Below are 11,239 nucleotides of genomic sequence, written 5' to 3'. Positions count from 1 at the left end.
TTTAATTGTTGCCAGAATCATATAACAGTGGAATATTAAATGATTTTTTTCATGTCAGCTTATCAGTGTAGCAGTTCCAAGTCCAAAGAGATTTTTTTATCAACCATGAAATATCTGTAGAGCATAAGAGGTAAAACATTTAACCCCAGGCCCCCCATCCACCTACCAACCTCAACCTTCAGAATACAGATCAGGCTCCTCATCCACCTCAGAGATGAGCTTAGATAAGTCTGAAGTGTTTTTCTGGATGTAACTACATGCAAACAGGTGGAGTAGAAGTAAGGTTCAGCTCTGCATATGCTGAGGCAAAGGCTTGGTCACAGCTGGTGCAGCACAATCAGGAATATTGTGTTCTGGAGAAGAAAGATTAGCTTTGTTGGTGTCTATGTGTGATCTCAGTGAAGGCCTGCTGGCACAATAGCCAGCTGTCTCAGGGGCCTTCACGCATCAGCGTGACTGCAGCACCCACGTCCACATTCCCTCCATGCTGGGTGTGGGTAGCATCTCCAGGCTGTCAGGAGGAAACACTGACTCTGTGGAGCCTTTGGATGCCGAGGCAAAAGTTGAAAGACAGAGAGACAGAAGAAAGAGACGAGGGAGTGGGAGATGAAAACCTAGTTCAAAGGCTCATCTATGGACAGGTATCCTGTGTGTGTTTGTGTCATTTATAGTGAGTATTGTTTCTGGTAGAAATAGAGCCAGTCTGCATGTTTGTCCTGGCTAAGCTTTGTAGGTAAGAGAGTTTTCCACTAACACATTGCAGTGTGAATGTGAGGTGCTTGATCTACTGTGTACAATGTGTGCAAAGTTCTTTTTTAATGTGAGGTCATAAAGTGTCTTAAAATGTCTCTTTACAATTATAATCCAACATGGCCATCCAACAAATCTGTGTGTGGCAGGAAGGAGAAACATGGCCTGTCCTTTTGTGAATTAAGTTGTGGACATTGAGGCACAGTTTATTCAGAGGCTGTTGCATAAGAAGATGGTGATTAGACCCCGTTTGCCAGTGCCAATGGCTTTTGGGAAATATCCAACGGGTCATCGGTGGCTTAGTGGATGGAGCTGGCACCCCATGTACAATCAATCAATCAATCAATTTTATTTTTAAGCCCAATATCACGAATCATAATTTGCCTCACAGGGCTTTACAGCATACAACATCCCTCTGTCCTTTGGACCCTCGCAGCTGATAAGGAAAAACTCCCCGCAAAAAACCCTTTAACTGGGAAAGAAAATGGTAGAAACCTCAGGAAGAGCAACTGAGGAGGGATCCCTCTACCAGGACAGACAGACGAGCAATAGATGTTGTACAGAACAGATCAACATAATAAATTAACAATCCATATGACACAATGAGACAGAAAGAGAGACAGAGACAGAGAGAGATGCAGGACATATGGTAATGAAGGTAGCTTACAACAACATTAATGAAAGTAACAAAATTATAATTATAATTACAGCTATTGTGGGACAATAAGTTGAAAGTATATATTAATATATGATAGTATACATGTGTGCCAATAATCATGTGTATAATAACAGTAGAAGTATGACTAACGATAACAGCAGCAGCAGCAGCAGGAGGCATCAGGCAGGACCACGGCAGCAGCACAACCACACAAGTCACACTATCCAGGCACCGCTGTGATATTAATTAACCTGCGAGACAGCGGAGCACAAAGGCTCTGGAGAAGAAGCTGAGTTAGTGACATGCAGTACGGCCGAGTTAGCAAGATGCAATAACAGGACATGAGTGTTAGCAAAGGGGAGAGAGAGAGAGAGAGAGAGAGAGAGAGAGAAGGAGAGAAGGTGCCCTGTGTCCCCTGGCAGACTAGGCCTAAATCAACCTAAGTAGGGGCTGGTACAAGGCAAGCCTGAGCAGGCCCTAACTATAAGCTTTATCAAAGAAGAAAGTCTTAAGTCTAGTCTTGGATGTGGAGACGGTGTCTGCCTCCTGGACCACAACAGGAAGATCATTTAGGGACCACAAGTAACTCTGTATTCTCAGAGCGCAGTTTTCTGGTGGGATAATATGGCACTATGAGCTCTCTATGATATTACGGAACCTGACCATTTAGAGCTTTATAAGTTAACAGTAGGATTTTAAATTCAATTCTGGATCTTACAGGGAGCCAGTGCAGAGAAGCTAAAACAGGAGAAATATGACCTCATTTCTTAGTTCCTGTTAGTACACGTGCCGCTGCATTCTGAATTAGCTGGAGAGTTTTTAAAGACTTATTAGAGCTACCTGATAATAGGGAGTTACAGTAATCCAACCTAGAAGTAACAAAAGTGTGGACCAATTTTTCTGCATCTTTTCGGATCAGGATAGGCCTAATTTTAGCAATATTACGCAGATGAAAAGATGCAGTCTGTCAGATTTGTTTTAAATGAGAATTAAAAGACAAATCTTGGTCAAATGTTACTCCGAGGTTTTTTACGGTAGTGGTAGAGGCCAGAGCAATGCCATCTAGAGAAACTATGTCATCAGATAAAGAGTCTCTGAGTTATTTGGGGCCAAGAACAATAACTTCAGTTTTGTCTGAATTTAACATCAGGAAATTGGTGCTCATCCAGGTTTTTATGTCTTTAAGGCAATTATGAAGTTTAGTTAATTCATTACTTTCTTCTAGTTTCATCGATAAATACAACTGTGTATCATCCGCATAACAATGGAAATTTACAGAGTGATTTCTAATGATGTTACCTAAAGGAAAAAATATATAGCATGAATAGGATTGGTCCGAGCACAGAACATTGTGGAACTCCAAAAAAAACTTTGGTACGTAAGGATGATTCATCGTGAACATTAACAAACTGAAAATGATCAGATAAATAAGATTTAAACCAGCTTGGTGCAGAACCTTTTAAGCCAATTAAATGTTCCAGTCTCTGTAGCAGAATTTGATGGTCAATTGTGTCAAATGACACACTAAGATCTAATAAAACAAGTACAGAGACGAGTCCTTTTGATGAGGCGAAAATCGGTGCCTGGGATTGGGCCAGATGGCTCCCGACCTCGTCCTCACCTTCTCTTCAAAATCATCCTCTGTGTTAATTTAGTATCTTAGGTTCAGTTGGCTGACACTCAGAGAAACACTGGAGACCAATTGAATCTGGCACAATCGAGTTTAATGTGTTCACAAGCTTCAACACATACAATGCATGAGTCAGGCTCCAGAGCAAGACTGAAGTTTCAATTTCTGAGCTCTCCTTTTTATGCTGGTGAAGATTCGAGAGAATCTCCACCCTTTTCCTTTTAGCCCTTCCTACCCAGGCCCAAACCTACTGGTGGCAGGCCTTTTTGCTTTTGTTCAGAACATGCCCAGGTGTGTCTTAATGGTGTAATCTTTTTTCCCCCGGCCTGGAAATCCCCAAACTCTCCCACCATTAGGTTTGAACTCGAGTTCACACTATTTTTTAAAAACATAAGGAACTTGGGGACCATTTCTATAAGGTCCCTTGTGCCTTCATGCAATATAAAACCTTAGAGTGTGTGTGTGTGTCTATTATTACACTTCCAGGCAGTACATGGTATGGTATGTGTGTGTGTTTTCAATATATGAATACAAAACTTGTGTAAAAGTGTTTTGCCATACATGGATACTTAAAAACATTATTATATGAACTTCAACCTTAATCAACTTTACTGATTAATGATTAATGATTAAATCTTACACTACACTTTCTCTGAAGCAATCAGAAGATCATTTGTAATTTTAACTAGTGCTGTCTCAGTGCACTCTAAATCCTGACTGAAATTCTTCAAATAAATTACTATCATGGAGAACATCACACAGCTGGTCTGCGACTACTTTCTCACGGATCTTTGAAAGAAAGGGAAGATTAGATATTGGTCTACAGTTGGCTAACACCTCTGGATCCAAGGTGGGCTTTCTTAGGAGAGGTTTAGTTACAGCTACCTTAAAAGACTGTGGTACATAGCCTGTGAATAAAGATATATTGCTCATGTCTAATAAGTGAGTGTTAACTAAAGGTAAGACTTCCTTAAGTAGCCTAATTGGGATGGGGTTTAAGAGACATGTTGATGATTTAGATGAAGAAATCACTGCCATCAATTGTTGAAGAGAAATTGGGGAGAAGCAATCTAAATATATATTAGATCTTACAGCTGTGTTTGAGGGCAGATAGGTACTATCTGAGGACAGGATGTCATGAATTTTGCCTCTAATAGTTAGAGGCATTAAAAAACTCATAAAATCATTACTGTTAAGGGCTAAAGGAATACAAGGCTCAATAGAGCTGTGGCTCTCAGTCAGTCTGGCTACAGTGCTGAAAAGAAACCTGGGATTGTTCTTATTTTCTTCTATTAGAGCTGAGTAATAGTTTGCTCTGGCATTGCGGAGGTCTCTCTTATACGTTTTGAGGCTGTCTGCCCAGACTAAACAAGATTCTTCCAGTTTGGTTAATCGCCAATTCCTTTCAAATTTTCGCGATATTTGTTTTAACCGTGCCGGTTCTACACAGGGGCAAGAGGGGGCAATGCCCCCTTAAACAAATGTCTTGCCCCCTCAAATCAAATCCGCCGTAAAAGGCGCAAAACAGAAAAGTTTTCTCATCTGTCTCCACTCCACTCCGTGCTGTGTGCCGGCTGTGTGTGACTGTCTGCAGTCAGCAGAGACCCTCCCCCCAGTAAACACCCAATCATTATTTAGTATGCAAATGAGCCAAGATGCATCGGCGTCAGGTTTCTCAGTCTCAGTGAGGCAGAATGCAGCAGTAATGTGAAGCTCCGTTAGACTCGTCATAGCATCTTGTGTCGTGAGATACTGAATATATAGTTAACAACAAACTAAAGTAAATATAGCAGTGTGAGCATAGAGAGTGAGCCTGTCAGTGCGAACATTTCTTCAATCACACAAGCACAGCGAGAGATGAGTGCCTGCTGCATGTCACATACTGAGGACAAATGCCCTGTGTTTGCCAGACCCCTACATAAAGCCTCGCCCAGCCTCTAGTTCTACACACTGTTTTTTGATAATCACAGCGATTTTTACAAAGCTTAAATTAACTTTTCACTCCTGCAGCTTTCAGCAGCTCAAAGGAGAGTGGAGTGAAGAGAAATCTGTTAAATTGCTAAGAAAAAAAAACAAAAAAATGACAAAAAAAAACAAAACAAAAAAAAAACAAAAAAATATAAAATGTTCTGCTCTAGCCTATATCTGTTGTGTTTGTTAGTTCTGTTAGTTTGAGAATTTTTTTTTATAAGACTAGCTTTGGTAAATACTGGCTATAGTGAGGTTATTGTAATTATTAGGTTCAAATTTATTTCATATGTCTAGATGCCTAATGGCCATCCAATAAGATAAATGTTAAGATGTTGGTTGTGCCTGGGTGAAGGATATATATATATATTTTTTTTTTCTTAATTTTTATTTTATTTTTTGTTTATTTTATTTTTCAGTTTTCCTCCCTGAGGGATTGCCACCTTATTGTGTTCAGGGGGTTTGCGTGCCTCAGTGACCCTAAGAGCTATACCAGCAGGAGCTTAGTCTTCAGGTGAGACACCCAAGTTGGACAGGTCTTAGGGTAGAGGCCTGACAAAGTGCAATCCATTTCTTTAGGTTGGGGGTTGGACACACAGCTAACAACAACCCAATTCCATGTAGAAAACACTGTTATCAACAACAAAACAAGCGGCAAGCATATTTGAGACCACAGTGCTTTGACACCCTCTATAGGGCACTCACACAGCATCCCCACATCCTGCAAGTGAGTGAGTGAGTGAGTGAGTGAGTGACCTTTATTTGTCAGCTCTACCTATGGCAAAAATGTGCTGGAGCATGATGTCCCCTTCACATTTATGACTGCCCCCTCATATATGCCTGCCTAGAACCGGGCTTGGTTTTAACTCACGGGTTTGATTTTTTTTTTCTTTCTTTTTTCTTTTTATACCTGTCTGCATTAGTCTTCGTAGCTTAGCACCACAAAAGGGTGTAAGCTTTTTGATTGATGCACTGTTAGTCTTGCAGTCAAGGATTTTATACCCATACTGTGCATAATTGTGACCGTCACCCACCCTCCCTGGAGACTAGCCTATCAGCCTTTATTGGAAAAACTTCCTAGTATGAGCCAGAGAGGGCCGTGATACACTATAGTGTGTCAAGGGGAAAGTAAGGGACAAGCAGGAGGGATTGAGGGACAGGTGCTTAAGTCCTGAGTTATATAGCAACAGTGCATGCGGAGAAGAAGGAGAAGAAAAACTCACGGGTTTGAGAGGAATACCAAGGAGCGAACTTTCTTTGCTTTGTTAACTTCTTTTTAAGAGGTGCTACAGAGTCGAGTGTTGTTCGCAGCGAGCCTACGGCACTATCGACAAGATGATCAGTTCAGGAGAGTTTAAAGTCGGTACGGGAAACCTCTGTTACTGAAGCACATGGTATTAAATTTAATGATGAAGGAATAATTTCCTTAAATTTTGTGACAGCGCTATCTGATAAACATCAAGTAAAGTAACTGTTTCTGAGTGGCGTGTAATCGAGTAAAAAGAAATCAAAAGTAATCAAATAATGATCCGAGAGTGAGGGATTCTGTGGAAAGACTGTTAGGTTATCAATTTCAATTCCATACGTGAGAAATAGATTGAGGGTATGGTTAAAACAGTGAGTGGGTTTATGTACACCCTGACTGAAGCCAATGGAATCTAATAATGAGATAAACGCAGTAGCCAGGGAGTCATTATCAACGTCAACATGAATGTTAAAATCGCCTACAATGATGTTGGGGTCAACACATTAGGCTTCACACGGAGGCACCAAATATGTTGGGATCAACATATTAGGTCTCACCAAGGGGCACCAAATATGTTGGGATTTAATTGGCTATCGGAAATAATTAATAATTATTAATAATAATTAATAATGATGTTAAATAATGTGACTTAATTAACATTAAATCACCTCATAGGGCACCATTCCCGTAAAGGGAAAAATGATAGCCAGTTAAAGATATCAGTCTCATAAAATAGGCTAAACTATTAATTTGGAGTTTTGATTAATAATGAAATTAATGACAACAACCAAAATTAACGGTAATGCCTGAAGGATTTCGGAGTTCTTGACGCAGCAGAGGTTGACTATTCATTCACTCTTGTGCAACATTAAACAGACAGCAGGTATGATTCCAAAGAATTATATTTATTCACAAACTAGCAAAGCAAACCAGAACACACAAATTCTAACTAACTATATACAAGCTTGGTGTGTATATACAGTACAGGCCAAAAGTTTGGACACACCTTCTCATTCAATGCGTTTTCTTTATTTTCATGACTATTTACATTGTAGATTCTCACTGAAGGCATCAGAACTATGAATGAACACATGTGAAGTTATGTACTTAACAAAAAAAGGTGAAATAACTGAAAACATGTTTTATATTCTAGTTTCTTCAAAATAGCCACCCTTTGCTCTGATTACTGCTTTGCACACTCTTGGCATTCTCTCGATGAGCTTCAAGAGGTAGTCACCTGAAATGGTTTCCACTTCACAGGTGTGCCTTATCAGGGTTAATTAGTGGAATTTCTTGCTTTATCAATGGGGTTGGGACCATCAGTTGTGTTGTGCAGAAGTCAGGTTAATACACAGCCGACAGCCCTATTGGACAACTGTTAAAATTCATATTATGGCAAGAACCAATCAGCTAACTAAAGAAAAACGAGTGGCCATCATTACTTTAAGAAATGAAGGTCAGTCAGTCCAGAAAATTGCAAAAACTTTAAATGTGTCCCCAAGTGGAGTCGCAAAAACCATCAAGCGCTACAACGAAACTGGCACACATGAGGACCGACCCAGGAAAGGAAGACCAAGAGTCACCTCTGCTTCTGAGGATAAGTTCATCCGAGTCACCAGCCTCAGAAATCGCAAGTTAACAGCCGCTCAGATCAGAGACCAGATGAATGCCACACAGAGTTCTAGCAGCAGAACCATCTCTAGAACAACTGTTAAGAGGAGACTGCGTGAATCAGGCCTTCATGGTCAAATAGCTGCTAGGAAACCACTGCTAAGGAGAGGCAACAAGCAGAAGAGATTTGTTTGGGCCAAGAAACACAAGGAATGGACATTAGACCAGTGGAAATCTGTGCTTTGGTCTGATGAGTCCAAATTTGAGATCTTTGGTTCCAACCGCCTTGTCTTTGTGAGACGCAGAAAAGGTGAACGGATGGATTCCACATGCCTGGTTCCCACTGTGAAGCATGGAGGAGGAGGTGTGATGGTGTGGGGGTGTTTTGCTGGTGACACTGTTGGGGATTTATTCAAAATTGAAGGCACACTGAACCAGCATGGCTACTACAGCATCCTGCAGCGACATGCCATCCCATCCGGTTTGCGTTTAATTGGACGATCATTTATTTTTCAACAGGACAATGACCCCAAACACACCTCCAGGCTGTGTAAGGGCTATTTGACCAAGAAGGAGAGTGATGGAGTGCTGCGGCAGATGACCTGGCCTCCACAGTCACCGGACCTGAACCCAATCGAGATGGTTTGGGGTGAGCTGGACCGCAGAGTGAAGGCAAAGGGGCCAACAAGTGCTAAACACCTCTGGGAACTCCTTCAAGACTGTTGGAAAACCATTTCAGGTGACTACCTCTTGAAGCTCATCCAGAGAATGCCAAGAGTGTGCAAAGCAGTAATCAGAGCAAAGGGTGGCTATTTTGAAGAAACTAGAATATAAAACATGTTTTCAGTTATTTCACCTTTTTTTGTTAAGTACATAACTTCACATGTGTTCATTCATAGTTTTGATGCCTTCAGTGAGAATCTACAATGTAAATAGTCATGAAAATAAAGAAAACGCATTGAATGAGAAGGTGTGTCCAAACTTTTGGCCTGTACTGTATGTGTGTGTGTATGTGTGTGAGTGTGAGAGAGAGAGAGAAAGAAGAGAAAGACAAAGGCAGGTGTGGTGGTCAAGGAGCCGTTTGGCCTACAAAACAAAATGGCTGACAACAGAGAACTACCAAAGTGGCTGAATCAAGGCTTGCTTTGGGGGAGGTGTTTGTCTGACCGTGTGGTCAGGACAAAGACAAAGGAAAAGAAGCGGGAACTTTGAGATTCCTGTTTGGGTGTAGCTCTGTTGAAAGCCTATTTGTTAATGAGTCTATGTCAATGTGATGTGTGTTGCAAACGGTCTGGATTAGTGCAGAGATTGTTTAGTTGGGTGCAAGAATCTGTTTGTGAACAGTATTAGCAAAATGAACACTTAGCTTTGGCGAAGCCAACTAATCAATGACCTAACTGCAAACAATCACAACAATAACTCAGTGAACAGCATCAAATCACATACAACAAGTTAAACAGTCTTGCTTAGCCTGTAAAGCTGTGATAAGCTACGCCTAGTTGTTACATTGCCGATCCTTGAATGGTTGGGAGAAAGAGTCACTTGGTGGTGTGCTGCTTTGTTAGCCGGCAGAAGAAGGCTGGGAAGATGGTTCCAGGTGCAGTGTTTGTTGGGTCCTTTGTTCTAAAGGTGAAACTCCGAGGAAGCTGGTCGCTCAGGGTTTAGCAGAGTTAGACGCTGGGTGCTAACTCACTTAGTTCCTTGTTGCTGGAAAGCTAGTTGCAAACCTTGTGTTTGCAAGAGAGTCCATGATCAATTGCCCTGGTTTGGGGTTATGGAGCAAAGGTCTGGGCCTCTGTGCTGGTCCAGGCCCAGCCAGAAAGAAGTGTGCAGCTGTTGAACAGCTGGAGCAAGAGAGAAAAAAAGGCTTGGAGGGAGCAGAACTTCTACATGCCTGTGACATCACAGAGTCACATGTCACTGTAAAAGTCTTGTCCAATCAAGTTGTGAGAGTTGTGTCTCACTGAGGTGTGAGGTGAGACCTCCTGTGGAGATGGGTGTCACCTAGCTCTCTTTGTTTGAAGACCATGCAGAGGAAAAAGCCTTTAAATGCCCAGTGATGATTTTACCAAATGATAAATCATCTGTGGTCCTGTGAATCCCAACAATGATAACTTTATCTGATTTAAGAACTAAACGGGATAAAAACTCTGAGAATTCAGATACAAATTCAATAATAAAAGTGGCTGCAAGGTTTTCCAGGTCGGATGTAAAAGACTAAGAACAAATGAAAATGAATGAATTATAATCTAGTTTAGGTTTAGGGCTGATTAACAGAATAGAGTTAAAAATGGCTGCAACTCCCCCTCCTTGGCCGCTGCCTTGAGGAATGTGGGTATTATTATGACTGGAAGGAGTGGATTCATTTAGACTGACATATTCATCTTGACACAGCCAGGTTTCAGTGAGACTGAGTACATCAATATGATTATCTGATATTTATTCATTTACTAACACTGCTTTAGATGTTAGAGACCTTATAATTAACAGTCCACATTTAATTCTCCTGTTTTGTCTTTCTGTCACAGAAGAGGTTTTAATTTTTATGAGGTTGTTATGCACAACTCCTCTTTGTTTAGATTTAGATGATTTAGGTGGTTGGGGGACAGACACCGTTTGTATAAAACTATGGGTGGGTAACTGCACTAGAAGCTCAGAGAAGTGTGTAAGACTTCGACTCTGATTCCTGGTCTCAACTCTAGAGCATAGTCCTTGTTGCAGCTGCTGCAGGTTCAATTCTAGCCCACAGTCTTTTGCTACATGTCTTTCCCTCTCTCTCTCTCTCTCCCCCCTTAATGTTATGCTGTCCTGCCATTAAAGGCAATACAAGCCCAAGAAATAATTTTTAAAAAGAAGATCTACGCGGCTACATTATGCAATGATTCATAAATACTTTTCATATATTAAAAGACTCAGCGGTGTAATTGGCTGCATTTATGGGACATCCCCATCATAGCTCCATCTGACAATAAAGGAGATTATGTGAATCGGAAGTCATTTTACAGCAATTCAGTTAACCTCAGCCTAATATTGACAGAATGAAATAAGTATAAGCAAAACTTTTACCAGTCAGAAAAAATGAATGCATGGAGTGCTAAAGGGATCTTCAAAAAGTGTGAAAATGGTCAACCGCTGGTGCAAGCCTCCAAGGATATGCAAATATATACAAATATTACATATGTATATGTATGGAGATAGATTTGTTTCATAATTATGTGTGTGAACAGATCGACAATCTGTGGGTAAATGTGTAATCTGTAAATATTAAACACCTTCCACAAATACAAAAAAAGATTTGTAAACCCACAAAAATATTTTGCAAGTATAAAATGGATCTGCAAACACAAACACATTCCACAAATAAAAAAAATATCTG

The 11,239-nt window shown here is 40.7% G+C and overlaps 1 protein-coding gene across 1 annotated transcript in view; it reads left to right on the top strand.

Moving 5' to 3' along the window:
* The first annotated feature begins 448 nt into the window (after positions 1-448).
* The window catches only part of arhgef4 (Rho guanine nucleotide exchange factor (GEF) 4), a 463,081-nt gene continuing 452,290 nt past the window's right edge, over positions 449-11,239 (top strand). Inside the window, exon 1 of the mRNA XM_078162707.1 lies at positions 449-641. Within this exon, the coding sequence (XP_078018833.1) occupies positions 549-641 (93 nt within the window). The 5' untranslated portion in view covers positions 449-548. The remainder of the gene's footprint in view (positions 642-11,239) is intronic.

Source organism: Epinephelus lanceolatus, chromosome 20, assembly GCF_041903045.1.
Source record: "Epinephelus lanceolatus isolate andai-2023 chromosome 20, ASM4190304v1, whole genome shotgun sequence".
NCBI classification, from domain to species: domain Eukaryota; kingdom Metazoa; phylum Chordata; class Actinopteri; order Perciformes; family Serranidae; genus Epinephelus; species Epinephelus lanceolatus.
The sequence above is the reverse complement of the archived record's forward strand: the minus strand, read 5'-3'. Positions and strand labels throughout refer to the sequence as shown.